The 22,718-nt window shown below is 37.7% G+C and overlaps 1 protein-coding gene across 1 annotated transcript in view; it reads left to right on the plus strand.

Annotated features, from left to right (window-relative positions):
• Positions 1-14,006, plus strand: part of LOC118892502 (leucyl and cystinyl aminopeptidase) — a 102,919-nt gene extending 88,913 nt beyond the window's left edge. Inside the window, exons 6-11 of the mRNA XM_036847275.1 lie at positions 834-987; positions 6,073-6,257; positions 7,760-7,921; positions 9,702-9,842; positions 10,510-10,591; positions 11,214-14,006. Of these exons, the coding sequence (XP_036703170.1) occupies positions 834-987; positions 6,073-6,257; positions 7,760-7,921; positions 9,702-9,842; positions 10,510-10,591; positions 11,214-11,345 (856 nt within the window). The 3' untranslated portion in view covers positions 11,346-14,006. The remainder of the gene's footprint in view (positions 1-833; positions 988-6,072; positions 6,258-7,759; positions 7,922-9,701; positions 9,843-10,509; positions 10,592-11,213) is intronic.
• Positions 14,007-22,718: the final 8,712 nt, after the last annotated feature.

Below are 22,718 nucleotides of genomic sequence, written 5' to 3' on the forward strand. Positions count from 1 at the left end.
CGCATTTGCTTTATTTCATGAGAGGATTCTTGTCGAGCAGCAGGTGGTTTCAGCATAAAGCTTGGTGCTCCCTCACTAGTTTGAGGGACATCTCTGAGAGCTGGAGCACCACTTACCTCCCCAGCCATCCCGCAAGCCACACAGTCCCAAAGCCAAGAATGGCCGTGACCCTGTTTATGAATACCCTCTGAAGAGCAAGATTACTGGTTTAGGTTGTTAATGGGTCAGACACACAAGGAATATTCAAATGTGTTCCTTCTGACTGCTCTTGACCGTCCTATTCTGGTTCATATTTTATGAAGTGACCTTACATCATCTCAGCCATCATTGTTGTGATTTCTATAAAGTGGTTAATTTTTTAAATGTGCTCACCATAAACTCACAGCAGACCTTGCCTTAACAAGTTTGACAAATTCCCATACAAATAACAAATAAAAAAGTTCTTCCTGATTCAAATCCTCTTTCTGCCACCTGCTCTCACCTGATAAATAAAAGTAATTAATACATAAATAAAATTAGCACTCTTCATCTTTTCTCACCTAAAATATTATAATACTTTTCCTGAATCAGTAGCAATTTACAGGTGACTTATATAACAAAAACTGAGCTATTGTTTATTCCTCCTGCGATGTGTCTTTAACCTTGAGTCACACACACGAACTAATCAAAGATAATAATATTTAGTCTAACTTTACAGAATACCACCCAAAGCTTAAAATTTAGGTCTTCAGGATCCCCCCACCCCCACCCCATCTAGCCATTTGTCTCTCAGGATACATACAGTTCATCTGCCTGTCTTGGCATATTTACTTTTTTGTTCTTTTACCCTTTAGCCTAGGCAAGGTGCCTCTTCAGAGAGCTTTTGATTTGATTGATTATCTTAGAAATGAGACCTCTACTGCACCCATCACGGAAGCCCTGTTCCAGACGGAACTCATCTATAACCTTGAAGAACTGGGGCACATGGATCTGGCCTCAAGACTGGTGGTAAATCTGCCTTTTTGCCAAGTTCTCTTTGTTGCTTGCCTTTCCTGGTGTTGTGCATGTTCCGTTCAGCATTAATAGACTGAAAAAGCAACCAGTTGAATTCCATTTTCTTCACTTAGTTGTGAAATCTTTACTTTGAATCAAAATGTCATTTCTTACCTTGAGTTGATAAAGGGTTAGCATGACATGATCTTGTCTGAATATCAAAATATAGACTTCTGACAAAATGGGGCCACATGAAAAGAAAACGTCTCTATTCAAATCTTGGTTTATTTTTATATAATAAATGCTTGAAATAGGCCCTTTTGCAAAGTAGTGCTCCCCATTAATTTCCTCTGGTCATTATAAAATGACAGTTATGTTTGTACTGAGAATATTCTGTTTTAGGAGTCCTCACTGATAACTGTCTTACGGATGGTGATGCTGGTGAACATAAGTTTCTCTGCAAAGCACTAAAGGAGCCTTGGTGTTGGAGACCGTTTCACCTTTTTTAAAACCAATTGCCTGATCTTAACAGTTGTTATTTTAGACACTTTCAGTATTAAATTGTTGACAGTGTCTTTAAAAGTTTGGGAAGGAGTGATGAATTCTTTGTCTTATCTAATTCTCTGAATCACATTCTGACAACAAGGTTTGCTTTATAAACTAAAGCAAGGTTTTCCAAGGACCAGGCAAAAGGCAGCTTTCAGGAAAAAGAAGAAGGTGATGGGCCAGGAATTAGATTAAGTCTTTTAGGATTTTGGTGTCCTCACTGTTAAAAAGAAGGTGTTGGATTGCTTTTTTTTTTTTTTTAATCCTCTTTTCTGCTGCTCTTTCTGTTATGCCGCACAACCCCTGTGATGACTTCTCTCATCATGTGCGTGATTCTCAGTGCGGGGAGGGAGTGCAGGACAGGGGGCCATATGGAGTTTGATAAGCACCTTTCCTACAAGTTTCTGATCTGACCCCAAAGGAGCCACCCCCCATCCCTACCCGTAAGTGAGATGCTTCAGTTAGATGATTTCTGAGGCATCTTCTAATTACTAAGATTTTTATCATTCTTCTCTTTCATAAGGCTTTCAACTACCAGCCTTAATAAAAACCAGCACCTGCAATGTGACCTGGCCCATAGTGACACTCAATAAATGTTGAATGAATAAGTGAGTGAAACATACCAGAAACAAGTACATTTCAGTGCTTATTATATTCTGCACACCCTGCTTAGTGCTTAATGCAGATTACCTCATTTAATCCTCACACAATGCCAGATAGATATTTCTACCCCCATTACATAGACGAGAAACTAAATAACTTCCCCAGAGTCACTTACCTAGTAAATGATAAAGCTGAGATTCAAACCCAGATTACTTTCACTCCAGACCCTGCTCTTTGTGTTATATGGCTGTATTTTCATTTGTGTTTTAGCAATGTCATCTTTCAGAGGATACCCTTTTATTGGAAAAATCAAAGCCGTTCCTTGCTATCTTTTTTTCCCCTTTTTTAAACTGATATTTTACATCAAAATAGTTTGAAGCCTTGTTAAAGTTCATGACGGCAGAAGCCACTCTTCTGCCTGCCTCTCTCCATTAAGTCTATTGAGGGCCTGGTGTCAGGAAGCACTTGATACTGAGGCTGTCCCTGTGCTGAGAACACAGATGCTGAACTCAGTTCAAGGAGTTAGATCTTTTGAATATTTTCAGCTAACTCTGCATCTTCATCCCAAATGATGGTTTCCAGTTTACTGGGCAGGTATGTGTTTATTCAGAACATAGCAGAATATACATAACCCCAGTCCATGGGATTAGTGGTTACAGGGCAAGGGCAGGAGGCTTAGTATGTGTTTGTAAGACCCTTACTGCTGGAGGTCTTCATGCACTTGATTGTTAGTTAAAAGTCATGTTAGCTTTAATTCAAGAGGGAGAAACTGTCTCTTTAAAATTCTTATTCTAATCTTAGGGCATTCTAGTAGCATTAAAATGCTCAAAATGTGAAATCTGACACACCATAGATGAGATTAGAATGGCAGACCTTTCTGAGACCTTAGATCCAATCTTCAAATAGTATTTGTAATTAAGACTGATGTCTAATTAATTTTTTAAGTCAGTGTCACCAGAGCATTGTGTACATTTATTGGTCACTGTGTTATTTAGGCTGCACAGACCCACATAACATATATTACCCATATATCACATTTTGTGATGTCTGCTGTGGTGTGTGGTGGGTAGGGTCTGGAAGCACATTTGAGTTGTTTCAAATTGTGCACATCTGATGCTAAAATCTGATCTCAGTCATATTCCTGTTTCATCACTTATAACTCTGTCATTCTTTTACATATGAGGGCTTGGTGGGATAAACCTTTTGCAATAAAAGCTGACACTTCACTCTTAAGAAGCTCAGTTGACCCAAGAAAGAACTCCCTGGGAACATCAGTGTAAAATTAAAGCAGTATATCAAAATGTAATATATAACATAAGTGCCAGCATCTTGCCCTGTGTTTTATTTTTAAAACCATTTTGTGTTATTGTTGTTGCATATTATTGCATGTACATAGCTTGTATAACTCATCAATTTATTCCCTTTCCCTACCATCTTCACTTTATGAAATCAGAGGATTGAATTCTATTGTTTAATGAGGTTAAATTTCAAAAAATTAATGCAGAACCATGGAAAAACAGGTTTAATTTTATTTCTAAAAAGGAAAGATAATTTGAAGCACTTGCTGTGATTTATTAATATTAAAAATATAACTTGAATTACTTACAAAAAGATTTTATAATCCAAATTTTCTAAAAACAGAATTATTCTTTTTTTAAATAAAATCTTTTACTCTTTTATGTTATCATTTGAAATATTTTTTTTCAAATGATAAAAATAATCCAGCTTGAAGGACATTAGTTCCCCGACCAGGAATTGAACCAGGGCCGTGGCAGTGAAAGCGCCAAGTCCCAACCACTGGACCGCCAGGGAATTCCCCTGAAATATATTTAAAATCAACTGTTTGGGGACTTCCTCTTGACTCTTTGGTACAGGGTATAAGTAGTAAAGTTATACCCCATAATTCCAATGGAGTAACTGCTCAGGAATTAGCTTTAGCATCTTCAAGTGTCAGGTTTCCCATACTGCCAGTACTTTAAAGTTCTGTTTTTCCCCACTGGCTTCTTTGTTTTAGTAAACTCTTAAGGATCGTTACCATTTTTCTCCACTGAATTTTTTTTAATGGTATTGTAAGTATGGAACTTTTTTCTCTCTCTCTCTCATTCTTCCTTTGTTTCTTTTTGACAGTTATGAGTAGCTTTTAAATTTCTTTTCTGCATCATAATGCTATCATGAAGCCATTGAGAAAGTCAGGACAGTGGAAGACAACATGTGCCAGTGCAGTCATGTGTATCCAGCAGGATCTCCTGCATTGCTTTTATGTTCCTTGCACTATCAGTCAGCATGGCAAGTATTTTTCCACTTCACATCTTCCCAGTGACTGGCAAGCTTTGTTATTCACACGTTCCACAAGGTGTCTGTTCTCTATTTCATTGCTTTTGAAGCAAACAAACAAAAGGGAGTTGACATGTTATCACAAACTTTGAGTCCATCTTCTTGTACAGATTCTTTTTTCCATTCTCATAGTCAGATCCACAAGAGACTTATTCAGAGAAGGTCTGATGAGAAAATGGCCTCAGCAGTTTAAAACTCGCCAACTAGGATTCATTTTAACTATTGACAGAGGCACTCTAGAAGAATATTATGCTCTGTGAGGAGCCTGAACTAATTTGGGGGGGGGGTTAAGAGGCGTTGTATGTGGGCATCTGTGGCACTTGACTACTTGAGATGAGACGTGGCGGTGATGGTGTTAGAGTACCAGTGGGAGGAGACCCTCCTGTGCCGAGAACCCTGTGGGCCGAGATGCCTCTAAATTGTTTTCGTTTTGAGTCTCCTTCCTTATTTGTAGCCATGAAGGTTTTCTAAAAAAATACCTATCAGCATTTTTATATTAGAATTTTTGTTCCTTTTAGTGACATTCATAAATGCATATTTTATATGGTGATTTTTTTAAATCCCCTGTGTCCTCACTCCTCCCCCCTGCACCACAGCTTGGAATATGGAAATAGTTCCATATACTATGAACAGCTTCCACACTTTTGTTCTGAGAAGAGATGAAAAAGAAATAAGATATCTGTTGGTTTCTTAATACCATAAGTATATATTTAAGAATGACATCTCATTCAGAAGTAATTATAACAGTGGACTTAATAGTAGATGATTCTATTGAATAACTGTTAATTTTCTTAAGTGTGATAAGGTATTATGGTTACATAGGGGAATTGCATGCTTCAGTATTAATAAATGAAATATCATGATATCTATAACTCACTTTCATATAGTTGAGCTAAAACCAGAAAAATATGTGTGTATGTGTTGCTATACACAAATGTAAGAGTGTTAAATAAAAAACAGTGAATCTAACATATGGGTATTAATTTTACTATTCCTGTAGCTTTCCTGTAGGTTTAAAACTTTTTTAAATAAGTTGGGGAAGGAGAAAAATAACTATAAACAACTATTCTTCCCTGCAGGCCTCATTTTCTTGCTAATTTGATTAGATTAATTTGTTATAGCATCAAACTAGATGATATTTTAAATATTCCTTTAACACTGGATTCAGAAACATTTAAGCGTCTACCCATCAGTAAAGAAGTATATTTTTCTCTCACTGCTGAATGGATTTATGGATTCTAAAATCACGAGGTCAGGAAGTTCCAGCTTCCTTCCAGCAGTGGTGATAGGTGATACTTTTTGGCAGGAAAATAACTTCTAGCTGAGTATACACAGAAGAAAGGTTCCCTACTGCACAGAAGTCATTAATTCTCTCTGTCTTATGTCATTAAGTCCACCTTGGCAATAGCAACCTTATTTATGGCCTTAGTTATTGAAGGGTTCTATCCCAGCTGTATGTGGACTTCGTATGTCAGTTGATATTTAGTGAGTAATGCCTGTGTCCCCCTTTTTTTTTCTCTTTGGGTTAGTGTTGGGGAAAAAAGAGACCTAGTTGTCCTGATTTTTCTGGTTGTCCTAATTATGATCACTCTGTTACAATCCATTCTGTCTCTCTAGAACAAGGTATTTAAATTGCTTCAAAGCCAAATCCAACAGCAGACGTGGACGGATGAGGGCAGCCCATCTGTTCGGGAGCTGCGCTCAGCCTTGCTAGACTTCGCTTGCACCCACCGCCTGGAGAACTGCAGCACCGCCGCCATGAAGCTGTTTAACGACTGGGTGGCATCCAATGGAACTCAGAGGTGATGTGTGCGTCCACTCAAATGACCTCGCTCTCTCTTCTGTGCCCTACATCGTATACTGAAACCAGGACCTCTACGTCCTGGGTCATAAATGTTATACAACAGTGTTGATGTAGGTGAACGCTACGCACCTGATTCTCAAGCATGACTGTTTTTTTTGTGTGTGTGTGGTAAAGTACATACAACATAAAGTTTAGTATCTTAACAATTTTTAAGTGTACGGTTCAGTAGTGTAAGTATATTCACACTGTTGTGCAACAGATCTCCAGAATTCTTTCGTCTTGCAAAACTGAAACTCTTTACCCAAACAGCAGTTCCCCATTTTCCCCCAACTCTGGCCCTTGACAGCCACCATTCTACCTTCTGTTTTAGGAGTTTTACTGCTCTGAATACCTCATATAAGTGAAATCATATAGTATGTGTCTTTTTGTGACTGGTTTATTTCACTTAACATAATGTCCTTAAGATTCACCCATGTTATAGCATATGTCAGAATTTCCTTTCTTTTTAAGGCTGAATAATCCATTGTATGTATGTACCACATTTTGTTCATCCATTCATCCATTGATAGACATTTGGGTTGCTTCCACCTTCTGGCTCTTGTGAATAATGCTGCTATGAACATAGGTGTACAAATATCTCTTTGAGACCCTGCTTCAGTTCTTTCATATATTGTATATACCTAGAAGTGGTTATTGCTGGATCATATGGTAGTTTCATTTTTAATTTTATAAGAACCCCCATAATGTGTTCCATAGGGGCTGCACTATTTTACATTCCTACCAACAGTGCACAAGGGTTCCAGTTTCTCCACATCCTCACCGACGCTTATTCTCTGGGTTTTTGATAGCAGCTGTCCTAATGGGTGTGAGGTGTCAAACAAGTCTCTTTTTATTTAGGAATAAAACACAGCAGGTGGAGTTAGCAGTTAGTAGAAATGTTTTTGATGATGATTGGTTCTCTCCAGGTTCCTTACTGGGCATTATGGGAAAAGATTCAAGCATCGGGTGGGGTATTTGGGTAACCCGTTGAAGCCCTCTTCAGCTCTGAGATCTTAATAAGGCAGCAAACTGTGCTTCTGCCCCTCTTCTCACCCCTCCTGCTACATTTGCTGCTGTATTTCGACCGTGGGACTTACCACACTGTACTATGATGTATACATTTACTGTTCTGTACTTGGTGATAGCCTGTGAGTTCCTGAGGGCAGAGACCGTGTCTCATTCTTCTTCCCCTCCACAGTGTCCAGCCAGTTGCTTGCCTGGTTCTTTGTGGGTACACAGTGAATAATTATTGTATTAAATTGAACTGATATTCTTTTAGTCACACCACTAGGAAAGTAGCAGCCACTGAATTAGTCATTTTCTTGACAATTAATTGTCCAGTAAAGACTCTTATTATTACCTGCTCTGTACCCCACAACACTACCACTAGTCAATTCCTTGCCTTTGTATTCAGGGTTTTTTTTTTCTTGTTCTTCTCATGTTTGACCACCTCTCTTACAGCCTACCCACTGATGTCATGACGACTGTGTTCAAGGTTGGAGCGAAAACTGAGAAAGGCTGGTCATTCCTCTTCAGCAAATATGTCTCTATAGGCTCTGAAGCAGAGAAGAATAAAATACTTGAAGCTCTTGCCAGCTCAGAGGATGCACGGAAACTTTACTGGTATGAAACCACCAAAGGAATATGATCTATAGAAACCAAAAGCATAAAAGCACAACGCTCCTCAGGTGGGAAATCCCGCTTTTCCTCCCTTTGCTCCCAGGCAGGACCTGACTTGCTCACTATATGGTGAGGAGCCTGCGTGTGCAGGGCTCCGTCTCAGGGATCGGACCTGCGCCCACAGGAGACAGTGCTTTGCCCAGAGAGGCTGGAGGTGCCAAGAGCCACAGCCCTGCTTTCTCCCTAAAAACGTCTTCATCCCCTTGGCATGTTGTCTTTAATTCCACAGTTAGCGCTTCGTTCTTTTTGGTCAAGGCATTGTTCTGTCGCAGCTGTCACTTTGAAAATGCAGACACTTCAGAAAAAGGTACCATGTAAAAGCTTATAGGTTACACCTTCATGCGAGTTTGTCAGACTTTTCCTTTTTAATGACTCAGCTGATGAAGACCTGAAAATGGAAGCCTCACATGGGGAAAGAAGGGCAGTGAGTAGGGCCTCCCGACAGGAAGAACAGTCAGTGGCAGGGGAGAGGAGCTCTGAGTAGCCTAGAGAAATAGGAAGTATCTCGAAAGAAACTCAGTGCCAGGAAGGGGTGGAGGGAGGCACTTGGGTCTCGTTGCTTCTCTTGTATAATTTTGCTCCTATAAATCATAATAGTGTCCCAGAGATGTCTTCAGCACCTGCCCAGATCCACTTTCCAAAGGATACACTGTAAATGGTCATTTTCTTTAAAGTAGTAGCCAGCCTCTGACCCAAGCACATAGAGAAAAGGTTTTGTTTTTAAATTAGTAATAATTTTGTTTTAGACTATTAATACACTGATAAATTTCCACGATAAAGTATTTAAACAGTACCTAAGAAAATGGTGTAAAACGTGAAAGTATCTCTTGTTTGATCCTTTACTTCTGTTCTTATCCTCTCCTCTGTTAACAGTGTCAGTCCTGGTCTGAGTATTTATAGGTTTATACTATACCCAGTGTTTTGTGACGTTCTCTTTAGTGAATGATCAGTCTTTGAGATCTATCATAAAGCCTACTTCATTTTTTTATAGCTATGTATTATTCCATAACATGGCTTTATCATAGTTTATTTAATCCATCACATCTCGATGAGCATTTGGGTTTTTTCCCCTATTAAAAATACTGCTGCATTCTTTTAGGGGTATGTGTTTTCTAACTATAAGCAGATATTATCACGTAGTAAATGCTTACGTTCAAATGCCCAGCTTTAATATTTATTAGCTGTGTAACTGGGGCAATTATGTAACCTCAGCTTCTTAAACTGTAAAATGTGGATAGGTAGTAATGACCTATTTCAAGCATTGTTATTCAATAATTTAGAACATTATCTAGTACACATGAAGTATCAGTAAATTTATTGAGTGTGTTCTGAAATGTGTCTTCATTTTCATATGACAGCCCAGTTTTTTAAGAGTAATAAGATACCTCCCTATTCAAATCAAATAGTTTTTTAACAGAAAAAAATACTAGTCTTCAGAATTATAATAAATTCTACTAGAATTTATTTCCTAAATGTCCTTATTACATCAAGAACTATTTATTACTATGTGACAGTACATTAAACTGCTTATCTCATTGGTGAGTTTTTCCTTCATTTAAAAAAAAATGACAAGTTTTCACTCTATTAATGAATCTTAGACTAACCCCAAACTTATATCCCTTGAATTGCCACAGAGCTTTAATTAGGAGACCAGTATTAATTTAAATTCAGTCATCACTTCATCCTGAATAATTTTGGAAGCTAAATCTGCTTTGCTCTTCAGGTTAATGAAAAGTAGCCTCAATGGAGATACCATCCGAACACAAAAGCTGTCGTTTATCATTAGAACAGTGGGCCGGCATTTTCCTGGACACTTACTGGCGTGGGATTTTGTCAAAGAGAACTGGAGTAAGCTTGTACAGAAGTAAGTTTCTCGAAGAATCCCTAATTTTTAGTGTTCGCAGTCTCTGCATTTGAATACAGTTCCCAGGGTTGTACTGGTTCACAAGAGTTACGTGTTGCTGTGAGAGGAAAAATGCTTCGGTTCTAGCTTAACTGAACGCCCGGAAATCCGTAAACATAATTCCGTAATTCCATGGCACGAGTCACGTAACGGTGCTCCATGGAAGACCCACTGAAGTGCTAATCAAGCCCAGCCCTGCTCCACGCCGGCTCACTCAGCTTGGCCTGGCCACGGACTATTTCAGAATAGCTGTTCAGTTACATGTGCTGAAAATACCTCCTCGCTACCAGGGGATTGGTTAGGAACTCACACCCAGCTCAGTAGCACATGTAGCTCATTTTTTCTTTTAAATCAATAGTGACACCTTCTGGGTGTATGATGTGATTTTTGAGGAGAAAATGGGCTAAGAATTTCTCTGGAACTCCCTCTGCCCACTCTCTCCTCCCACTGGCAGAGGCGTGTATGGGATGACTCCTGACGTACCGAGCTGCCGTTCCCAGGAGCAGGACTCCTCTCTGCCTTGGGCATGTATAGCTTACATTAAGCGTTTCCTTTGCACTCAGGAACTTTGCTTACCAGCAGCTGACTCATTTTGTTGCTTTTCACCCTTATGTTTGTGTTGCTTCAGGTTCCATCTGGGGTCCTATACCATACAAAGTATTGTTGCTGGATCAACTCACCTGTTTTCAACAAAGGCACATTTATCTGAGGTTGGTTGTATAAAACGCTTCTGGGGAGGCTGGGTATCCCTTTGCCCTCAGGCTGCTCAGTTTAAGTCAGATGGTGGCTTCTCATGCCAAATCCTGTCCCTTCTCTCTGTCTGCCTTCATCAATGCTAATGATTCATACAGCAATGAGGAAAAATTCTGATTCCATTCTCAACAATATTCCTTTGTCTCCCTAATACAAATGATTTTTTTGAATTAAAATCAACATATGCCAACTTTCTTTTTAAGTGGTGATTAAATTGTTTTTGAAGAATTCCATTCCAAGGGTAAAATTGGGCACCAGGCCTAACTTTAGACTCTACCTTATTTACTGTTACTTGGCCTTTTTTTTTTTTTTTTTTTTCCTACTTTAGAATTGAAAAATTCATCCTTGTGGGAGTAAGGGGAATTCATTTTTAAAATTACTTCAGATTTCACCATACTTGATCAGGAACTCGATGTAAATACCTCAAATATTAAAATATAATCTTTCTCGTCTCTACTTCTCTTAAGACATCAGCACGGCCATCACTAACTTAAAGCTTATTTGAAAAGGCTATTCAGAGTTACCTGAGAAAATACCATCCTTTTCTTCTTTTGAAATACTTCTGTGTGCAACTTACAGGTCCAGGCATTCTTTGAAAATCAGTCAGAGGCAACCTTTCGACTTCGTTGTGTCCAGGAGGCTTTGGAAGTCATTCAGCTGAACATCCAGTGGGTGGAAAAGAACCTTGAAACTCTGACGTTTTGGCTGTAGCATGCATACCTGCACCTCATTCGGTCACCCATTCAGACAGCTTGTTAACTTGGGCTCTGCTGCTTTTGCAAAAGCCAAGGTGAAACCAGGATCGCTGCTGAGTTGTTTGCACTCTTAGGAGTTCTAGTTTGCTCAGGGCCCGTCTGTATTTTTCATCTGTCTTTTCTAAAATGTCCTTGGGCAGTGTGTAGTTATTACCAAATTATATTCACCTACATGCCAACCATCTACAAAAACAATGGGTAATTTTCTACTCTGAAGATATTCAAATGGAGAAAAAATATCTGTTTTGGAATTCTGTTCTATCTCTCAGTATCTGGAAAGTGCTGACACCGTGAAATAAGGAAAGAGCTACCATGGGAGCCACCATCTTTGCAGGCTGCTGGTTTATTAGCCACTTGTTGCTTCTTGTTGAGCGATGTTATTTGAATGTGGTTCAAAGTTAGCTTCAAAACGTATGGTAATGAAGTTGACGAAGCATGCAACCATAGAGAACTGACCTCAAGTGTGCAGATCAACTTTGACTGGCAGTTTTGAATAATCCTTTATTTTCTGGAAGAAGTTTATAACTATTATATTTTTTTTCTGAAGAATAGCCAGGTGCTATAGAATTTTTAATTTTTTGTTGTATTGTAAAGCTAAATAACAAGGCCAAAAGATTAAATTTTCCAAATATTTAACACTTCCTTTTTCATCTTTCAGGAAAATATTTCAAACCGAGTTAATGTTAATTATAATTATTTTACTTATGAATTCCAGTGTTCTCCAAACCTCTGTACACCTTTATCACTCCCTGCCATAGATACACCTTATGTTATAAATAAGTATTTCTACATTTATGGCAAGCATTTTTTTAATACTGGTGTCTCTTATCATGACTTTATTACTAAGAATACAGTTTGTTTAAGTTGCTTTTTGGCATAATAGATCATAGACACTTTCTCTGAATCATACCCGTTGGGTGGATTTTCATTTTATATGATAGAGTTGCATATTAGAAGCATATTTTAAAATAGGGCCTTTGAGAAATTGAACATTTTTATTTAAAGTTCACCACAGTACCTTAAAGGAATAAAGAGAATGTGGGTAGGAGTAACTTGATTTAGGTTTAATATGGTGGGCTTTGAATTTTTTCTACTGTCAGAAACAGTACTTTTCTTTAGTTGAAAAATCAAAGTTTTCTTTTGTAATGGCCAAACTAACAAATTATAAGGAATGGCCATGGAAAGAAAGAAAGAAGGGAAGAAGAAAGAGAGAGAGGAAAGTATCCAAAACTGTATGGCAATCTTACTCCTTCTAAAGGAGGAATACTGTACTTGAATTTTTTGAGCTATGCAGACTTATTCCTAGATTGTTGTGTTTCTTTGACTCTTAGGAGAAAAGCTTTCTTCGTAATAATTCTTGTACTTTATATTTTGCTTGAAAACATCTACATATATAAAGAGGATATTTACCCATTTTTCACCTAAGATTTTCCCATGGAATTCCATACTTTTTAATGTTATGCTATCCCATCTGTATGGGGCTTCCAAAAACTAACTCTAAGTAAGGAATATAAGGTTAAATAATAGGTAGAACATGTAGTATAATAAGTATTATTGGAGCTTTTGAAGTTTTTTTCCCCCAGAATTTTATTTTACCACTGTATTTCTGAGAACTCAAATAGATTGAAGCACAGCAGAATAGGATTCTATTTTACATGAGCACATAGATCCATGACACAATTAAGTACTGTTTGACAAGTGTTATATTCATTGCAGAGAGACGGTCTACTTGAATTAATAAAAAGGCACATCATACTAGTAATCTAGATTACTAGATTACTAGTATGATGTGCCTTCTTATTGTAGAAGAAAAAAATGTATGCTTTGGAGATCTGAAAGGCTGTGAAAGTAGAAATCTAAGGAGTCCAGTTTGTTTATATCTAATCACTTGTTAATACCAAGTGATTAGACATAATTAAACTGAAGTAGTGTCAGCTGCCACCATAAGTTTATGCCTTCCTCCATCTTGTTTTATATAAATCTCTTTAAGTGAAATTGTGTTGTTTGCCATTGTTTTGGTGTTCATGAACTTTCTTACTATCACTGGTTCTACTTAACGCTAATGTCCTTTGCCTTTCGTGTTTTCATTGTACTGTACTTTAGCCACTGTAGGAACAGAGAGCTGTCAGAAGAGTTCTGGGTATACAGAGGATATTGAGCCGCATCAGTCTTACTGGGTACAGAACAGAATCCTTTCTGAATATTGGAAAGAAAGAAATGAAAGTTAAGTGATGAGTTTGTTGGATTACGGATAGCCTGTTACTGAGTTGGATTTTAAAAGAGTCTGCTCCATCTAAAGCACCTGGAATAATCTGCAGTCAGACTGCTGAACATTCACATAGTCCCCATGTATTTCATGGGGCTGCAGGGAAGGTGTCTGCATGTCAGGAGATGTGTCATCAGCAGGAACAGCAGTTCCTGGGCTGAGTTTGCAAAACAAGACCTGAATTTCATAGGTATGATGTAGCTCTTCTTCTCCCTTTTGCCTTTATTTTTTTTAATTGGAATTAACTCTCTTTTTAAAGAGCTTTCTTCCTCCTTCTGCCCTCACACCCCCATTTGTACTTTAAAAAGCTTATGTCAATATATATATATATATATTTTTTTTTTTTTTTTTTTTTTTGCTGGGTTTTACTTTCTTTGATTTTGTGCTTCATTCTTCACATTGGCAAGTAAGTACCAAATGAAAAGTGGAAGTCCAAAAGTATGATAAACCTCCTCTTCTCCCTTTCCCTTATGGCCTGCATGGGCAATAGCTTATAGAATAGTTGATTTCTTTGAGTGGCTCTTTGGGGGTATATACTTTTTAAATGTATGTATGTGTTTTGATATGTTTTTATATTCTTTCATTTTAATATAGTTTGTCCTGTTGAAAAGTAAAATATTGTCCTGTGAAAATCTCTTCTACCTGTCCTATTTTTCCTGTATGGACAACAGCTACAGAGTAGTTATCTGATTTCCCTTTTTGGAAGGAGATGGTAATAGTGGGAAAAGAGCAGAGTATGTTCTTTTTAAAATGTGTACAAATGAGTTTGCTGCTATTTTGTGGGTGTTGTTTGATTTTGTATTTCCTTCATCCTTCTCATGGATAAGTAGATATCTAATGAACTGTGAAGGTCCAAAACTATGACAAATGTCCCATTTTGCCCTCTTATTGCCTGTGTGGACATACTAACAGAGTAGTTGTAGTTTCTGTTGTTTTGATCTAATCTGTTCTTGAGGGCAGGGAGAGGGGAGGGTTGTATATTCTTCTTTCAAGTGTACGTAAATGTTATGCTACTTTTTATTTTTTATTTTTTTTTAATTTATTTTATTTATTTATTTTTGGCTGCGTTGGGTCTTCATTGCTGCACGCGGGCTTTCTCTAGCTGCGGCGAGCGGGGGCTACTCTTTGTTGCAGTGTGCGGGCTTCTCATTGTGGTGGCTTCTCTTGTTGCTGAGCACGGGCTCTAGGTGCATGGGCTTCAGTAGTTGCAGCACGCAGGCTCAGTAGTTGTGGCACGTGGGCTCAGTAGTTGTGGCTCGCAGGCTCTAGAGCACAGGCTCAGTAGTTGTGGCGCACGGGCTTAGCTGCTCTGCGGCATGTGGGATCTTCCCGGACCAGGGCTCGAACCCGTGTCCCTGGCATCGGCAGGCAGATTCTTAACCACTGCGCCACCAGGGAAGCCCTATGCTACTTTTTAATATTTCATTTTTATATGTGTTCCTTTGCATGAATGCATATATACTTAATGAAAACTAAGGTTCAGAGTATGACAAATCTCTTTTCCCTTTTCCTTATTGCCTCCTTGGGCCATAGATAGAATAGTAGTTTTTGTTTTGTGGGGTGGGAGAGAGTGGGGTATGTACTTAATGTATATAAATAAATCAACTACTTTGTATTATAACTAATTCATTTCGTACTACGTCCTTCTCATAGGACATGAAAGTACCTAATGAGACGTGGAGGTCCACGTGTTTGACAGTCTCCTCTTGTCCCCTTCCCTTGTTGCTCATGTGGGCAGTGGCTAGTAGTTGATTAGTTTCAGAGGCTCTTTTGTGGGTATTGGGGTAAATACTTTTTAAATATAGATTCATGTTTTTACTTCCTTACTATAGTATTTCATTGGGTACCCAGTCCTTCCCTTGGACCCGTAGGTTGCTAATGAACCACAGAGTTCTGGATCTATAGCAGTCTTCTCCCTTTCCCTTTTTATCTGTGTAGGCAATAATTTTAAAGTAGTTTGGGCTTTTTGAAGTTTTGGGGGGCGGGAAGGGACTAAGGGCAAGATAAATACTTTTGAAAATTGTATATATACAGTGCTAGTTACATACTGTGTTATTCCATTTTGTACCTGTCCCTTGCTTGGACGTGCAGGTACCTAACGAGATGTGGAGGTCCGGATGTATGAAAATCTCCCCTCTTCCCCTTTCCTTGTTGCCTCTGTGGGCAATAGTTTTAGAGTAGTCTAGATTATTATTTCTACCTCTATCACTCCCTCTCCTGGGAGCGTAGGGATATGTACTTTTTAAAATGTATATAAATGGTTTTTGCTCCTTTTTTCTGTTACTTCATTTTGTACCTAAACCTTTCCATGGATACTTAGGTACATGATGAAAATTAAGGTTCATTCTATGAAAAAAATCTCCTCCCCTTCCCTTGTTGCCTGTCTAGGCAATGACTAGTAGCATAGTTGTTTGGAGTTTTGTGTTTCTTTTTTTTTTGGCAAGGTAGTGGGGGATTTCTGGGTTTGCATTTTTTTTTTTAGTGTACATAAATGTTTGCTGTGTTTTTTTGTTCTTTCACTTCAAACCTAGTGTTTTGTTTGGACTTGTAAATATCAAATGTAATGCAGAGGCCCAGATCCAGAGATGTAATAAATCTTTTCCCCCTTCCCCTATAGCCTGTGTATACCTGCAGTAGTATGAATACTTGAGGATTTGGTTTTCTGTTCTTTGTTTTGAGGTTTTTAATGGGGAATGAGCTTGTTGGGCAAGATATGTAAATTTTTAAATGTATATAAATGTTGCTGCCTCTTTCGGTGTTTCATTTTGAATCCAGGTTTTTGCATAACTATTTAGGAACTTAATGAAAGTTGAGATTGATTCTATGGAAAAATCTCCCTGCTCCCCTTCCCTCATTGCCTGGTGGGCAATGGTAGAAGAATAGATGTTTGGCTTCTGTTTTTGGAGAGGCAGGGATGGGAGAGGTCTGAGTGTGTGTGTGTGTGTGTGTACACACTTTTTTAATATATACAAATGTTTGCTACATTTTATGTGTTATTTCACTTAGTACCCAGTCCTTTGCTGGGATCTATAGGTACATAATGAAACATGGAGGTCCAGATGTATGATAAATCTCCTCTACTCCCTTCCCTCACTGCCGACATGGGCAATAGTTTAACAGTTTGGGGTTCTTTTTGGTTTTTCTTGGTTTTTTTTTTTAAGAGGGAGGAATTATTGGGTTGAGTAGTAGTTAGTGGGAAAGGACAGGGTATGAACTTTTAAAAAATGTGTATAAATGTTTCCATGTTATTGATTTTATACCTAGTCCTTTGGGTAGATGTCGAGGTACCAGATGCAAATTGAGGAGAAGTGTATGACAGCCTCCCCTTCTCCCCTTCCCCTTGTTGCCTGTGTGGGTAACAGCAAGTAGAAGAGTTGTGCATCGTTTGCTTACTTGTTTCATAGAGATTTATATTTTTGGCAGGGGAATGTTCTTAATACATATGAATGTTTTCATTTGTTATTTTATTTTGTATTTAGTCCTTTACATGGCTATGTAGGGACTAATGAAAATTGAGTTTCATAGATTAAGTTAGTTACTTCTTCCTTTCCCACATATTTGCTCCTTCAGCTGGAGCTAGTATAGTTAGTTATTGTTTTGTGGTTTTGTTTTAGTCCCTCGGATATATGCCTTTAAAGATGTAAATATATACATGCACGTATATGATTTGCTTCTTTTCTTCCCCCATTATTTTCCTTTAATACTTTTAGTCCCTTGCAGGGCTCTGAATGTATCTAACTAAAAATGTCCCACCAGATCCCTGCCATCTGACCTAAAGGTGTAGCGTTGTGGTGGTGTAGCTAATGGCAATAGGCATGCAGCAGATAAGATGCGAGAAGACACTTGGATATGGTTGAGTTGTGAAAGCTAATCAGATCCAGCATTTCTTAGGTTGATTCAAACTGAATGAAATGATGAGAAGGGACGTGTACTTTGGAAATTCCAAAAAGTCAAAAAGACAGTACTTCAAGTGTGTTTGTTTAAATATTTTTGCTGATTCATCTCTTAGTGGTAAGCCAGTTGACATGCTGCCTAGAACTCACTTGAAGACCCTTGAGAGTAGCTTCTTTCTGAGGCCTGGATTCTGACTCAGTTTGTTGCAGTTTCATCAGTAGCATATTCTTGTGTACTCAGTAGAAATTATTTTGGTTTCTGGAATGAATCTTTTGAGTTATTGCCATCATTCTAGTAAATGACAACATGGGCCCCGAAAACTAATCTAAGAAGAATTTGGGTGGCAAACCCTGTCTGTCTTCAGCACCTTACGCATGGTAGGGCGAGTTGGCCCTTTCCTACCCAGAGCTTTTCTGCGTGGCTGCATCTGTCTCTCCTCACTTCTTCACTAGCTGAACCATTCCTGTTCATTCTTCCTTTTTGTCTTCAGTGCTTGCACTGTTTGTTAGATGTTATCTTATGGTTTTGCATGCATTTCATACATCCAGACCTGTTAGCTTTCAGCATTCTTGAGTCATTATTTCACATTGACTCTTCATCCACCACATGGTAAATGTTATGACTCCACATTTGTCTGTATCAAAGAAAATGCATGTGTAAAATCCATCCATCCCTCTCTCCCTCCCTCCAAGCTTCTGAGCACTATTTGTTTGTCCTGCAATTTATAATGAATATAATGCTGAAGATTTACCATATTGTTATTTTTAGAAACACTGAGTGATTGATAGGACTCCTAGAAAGTTTGCAAAGAGATGTTATTTACCATATCAAACTCTCAGGTTCCAGTGATGAAAAATTTGCTTATACTTTGCTGTTACTTATACCTGCTGCTGTAGGAAAAATAAAAGTTTATTCATGCCACACTTAACTTCTTTGATCATAAAGAAAAGGGGGCACCTTTTTGGAGTTAGTTAGTCACGGTCATCTTTCTTTAGCCGTATTTCTCAACAGTTCTTAATCTGAAATACTTCAAAGGAAGTAAAGGTCAGGGCTTAGCTGAATGAAATGCTCCAGAACTTGAACTGTATAAAGCATCAGTACAGTAATACACTCATGTGTATAAAATGAGAATTACAGCATAATTGGAATATTTGCATTAATCAACAAACTCACATCAAGACAAACAATCTTACAGCTATCTTGATTAAAGCCAGATGTTCCATATTGCTGTGAAGAATAGTCTATCAATGCTCTGAAAAGTAATTACTTCAAAACTTGTAAAAGGTATCACATTTTTGTATTTAAACACTTCTTATAGAGATCTCCAATTCCTTGAATCTGAGCTTGTGGGTAGAATTCTAAATTTGTATCATAATCTTGTCTTTTGTGAAAGATTTTGAAAATAGTATGTATATATAATATTATATATGCAAATTGTGTTTTGTCACTGGTGAAGGGAAAGGCTTATTTTTCTTTATACTTCTGATAACTTGTTTTGCATATGACCAGCACTGACTGAAAGGCATGTGTACCTGCAAACACTGTTGCTTTTTTTGTGAAATGAAAATAAAAGTATTTAAATATAAATATTGTGTAGACTATTTGGATAAAAAAATTACATATAAAGTGGTTTATCATCGTAGCCCTACCAGGACAGCAACCATATTCATTGTCTTTCTTTCATAGCTTGCCTCCTACCTCACCAGTGCTCCAGTATCCTTACTGCATGTAACTCAAGGGTTCTCAAACTCATTATCGCCATGTTGGGCTGTCCTGGGCATTGTATGATTATTAACAGCATCCCTGGTCTCTAATGCAAATAGCAACTCCCCTACTCGCACTCTGACAACCAAAAATGTCTCCAGACATTTCTATTAAAAGTTTTCATGGGGCTTCCCTGGTGGCGCAGTGGTTGAGAGTCTGCCTGCCAGTGCAGGGGACACGGGTTCGAGCCCTGGTCTGGGAAGATCCCACATGCCACGGAGCAACTGGGCCCGTGAGCCACAACTACTGAGCCTGCGCGTCTGGAGCCTGTGCTCCGCAACGGGAGGGGCCGCGATAGTGAAAGGCCTGTGCACCGCGATGAAGAGTGGTCCCCACTTGCCGCAACTAGAGAAAGCCCTCACACGAAAACTAAGAGACCCAACACAGCCAAAAATTAATTAATTAATTAATTAATTAATTAAAAAGTAGCTATTAAAAAAGAAAAAGAATATGTGTCAGTATTAATAAAAAAAAAAAGTCCTTTAAAAAAAAAAAGTAGCTCAACATTTCAAGAAAACTTTTTCCTCTTAACAGAAAACAAAACTCCAATATGCACCAGCTCACCTTCAATAACTAACTTCATTTACCTAATTAAATTTAATCCAATCTCAGCCTGATCATGCACAAAACTGTTCTCAGTCCTCCCTTCCCACAAGCCCGCCACAACTTTCTGAACCTATATTTGTTTATCCCTTATTTTTTTCTTTCACATTTAGAATTAATCAGCTTTAGGACAAAAATCACTTTCTTTCCCCTTAACACAATGCATTTCCATTCCTCATACCTTCTTTTGCTGAAAACACACATCCTACTGTCCTTGCATACTAAAATATTTCCCTTATTTCTAGTAGCTTTACTTACATATTTTAATTAGAATTCTCAACTCTGAAAAACAGTTTCTAGTGAAAACTAAGAAGCAATTACGAACACACCAGTATTTCTTGATTGGCAAACTTATGAACATATTCTATAACCTCTAGAAACATACGCTTTCACATATAGTATTACGTCAATGTGGTACAAGACGTGTGTCTAATAGAACCAAACATCGTTAGTTTTCGTCTTATAAAGACAAATGTAGGTAAACTTAGACCTGTTTAGCAATTAATGTTCCAGAATTTTATCTTCTTTGAAAGAATCTGGATATTCAGTGAATTCCACCATTTAACTTAGCAAAACTCTAAAGTTTCAAGTTACCAAAAATCTGGAGAAACTATTTTAGATAGACATACTCAAAACATTATTCCTAAAATGTCCCTTTATATTTTATAACTTATGAAAATAATATACCAAGTTAATTCTTGCTGACAAACTCTGCAACAGAAATAATGAATTTATTGACCTTCAGAAAACCTAGGTACGATAAAAATAAGGCATGTCTGTTGATTAAACAAACAAGCTTAAGCTAGCTTTAATACCAGATATTAATATTTCCTAGATCACATGAACCTGAAATTCTTTCTGGCCAATTTTCTTTATACTTAGAAATATTTAATTTGCAAGCACTTTTAAGTCAATTAAATAGATCTCTTTTATAATTTTATTTTGGTAATACTATCTGGAGGTAGAGACATACGTATAATTTGCACAGACATAAACAGACATAGCTAGAGATCTCAGAGCTTTACTTTAAAACCTTGGTTATGAATCAGGTATTACAATATAAACTTACTAGTTTATAACAATTGAAATAAGTTTATTTGCTCAGATGACTAAGGCTTTACTCTTTGTGGAAAAGACTTAAGATTTGTGTTTGTCTATGATAAATCCTTAAGGAAGCTGTGAATTTGATTTTGGTGAGGGAGACTTTTCAGAGGTTTGAGTTTAAAAAGACCTCCTCCCCCTCCCCCTTTTTTCCCTTTGGTTTCAGATTCTACCTGATTGAGCTAATTAGGCTCAGTCTCAGGTCATTGTGGACTGAAACTTCTGATTTGTAGAGATTTGCAAGACAGTTGCTTTTAATTCTCCTAAGAAGTGGTTTGCCACATACATGATATTAAAAGATTGATTTGCCCAACTACATTTTCTTTAGTTTTTTTTTTTTTTAATCAATAAGAATATTTCCAACTACACTGAAAATCAAAAGTTCTATGTTCTAGAACTTTAGGGGTCAGTTTATTAGGGCTTCAAAAGTTTGCACAAAGCATTCAACGAAGACCCTCTTTCTGAGGGTACAAGTTAAACCCAGAGCAAAAAAAAAAAAAAAAACCTATTATTGTTTTTATAAACACCTGAATATTAGCCCCCAGTTTTCATTTAATATTTTGTGGGCTTAGGTAACCCTATTGGTTTCCTTTAGTATGTTTAATTAATATGGCCTGATGGGCAGATTTATATGTCCCATCTTAAAGTACCAGTCAGGGGAAGCATTCCCCAGTGAGACATAATGTCTATCCCACAATATAATTAGGCAAAAAAGATGTAACCATGTTACATAAAGTCCATTTAAGTATACCAATTTTTATAAACTTTCACTCAAACTCTATCCACTTTTATACCTTTAACTTTAGTTTCCAGTAGGACCCTATCAACAAGCCTTGGTCTTATAAGGAGTCCCAGAAGCTTTCCTTTTTATCCTCCAGCCATTTTATCTATTTTTCTATAAAGGCTTTGGGGTCCCCAGTGAGTTGAGCCAAGGGACTCAGGCCCTTTTGTTAATCTTTTAACTTGATTAGTTGCCACAAGCAATTACTGGTCAGGTATCTCAGTGTAATTTTTTTCCCAGCCTTTTGAATATATATGTATTTTTTAAACTGGGGTAAATACAGCAGACTTGTTTGGGGCCCTTCAAGGTTAAATGGGACAAAGGGACCCCCTATTGGTCCCCAACATTAGGTAGTATTGTATCAAACCTTTGTTTTAATCCTATTAACATCTGTTTTATTTACCCCATTTCTTAATAACCACTTGAAGATTTTTTCATCCTTTTGGAACAAGTCCCTTTAAAATGTCCACTTTGTTGGCAAGAAGTCTGTAGACTTTCCGTCAGCTTCTTACTTCCCTGTTAATCAACCTAATTAACAATCTAATGTTATATTAGCATCTAAGACCCATTGAGGGGAAGACTAGACCACAAGTAAGGTTTCCCAGACTTTTGTTTGTTTATTTTAAACCCAGGGAGTTTCTAGGTTAGCCGTTTTATATATATTTAAAACCTTCTAATGTTTTTTTTTTCCCCATAGGTATCAATAAAACAGCTGTTTAAAATGAGAGCTCTCTAAATATTTACCAATTTAAAAGCTTCTCCAGTTTAAATGGTCCATCATCTGGGCATTGACAAGTAGTATCTTAATAGCAACTCAAACCAATAAGATGCAAGAAGTGTCCCCACAAGGGAGTGCTAAGCATGTAGCCTTCACAATATCTACAAACGTTACTCCCCAAAACAGTCTAAGAATGTTAGGG

This window comes from Balaenoptera musculus, chromosome 3, assembly GCF_009873245.2.
Source record: "Balaenoptera musculus isolate JJ_BM4_2016_0621 chromosome 3, mBalMus1.pri.v3, whole genome shotgun sequence".
Taxonomy (NCBI): Eukaryota; Metazoa; Chordata; class Mammalia; order Artiodactyla; family Balaenopteridae; genus Balaenoptera; species Balaenoptera musculus.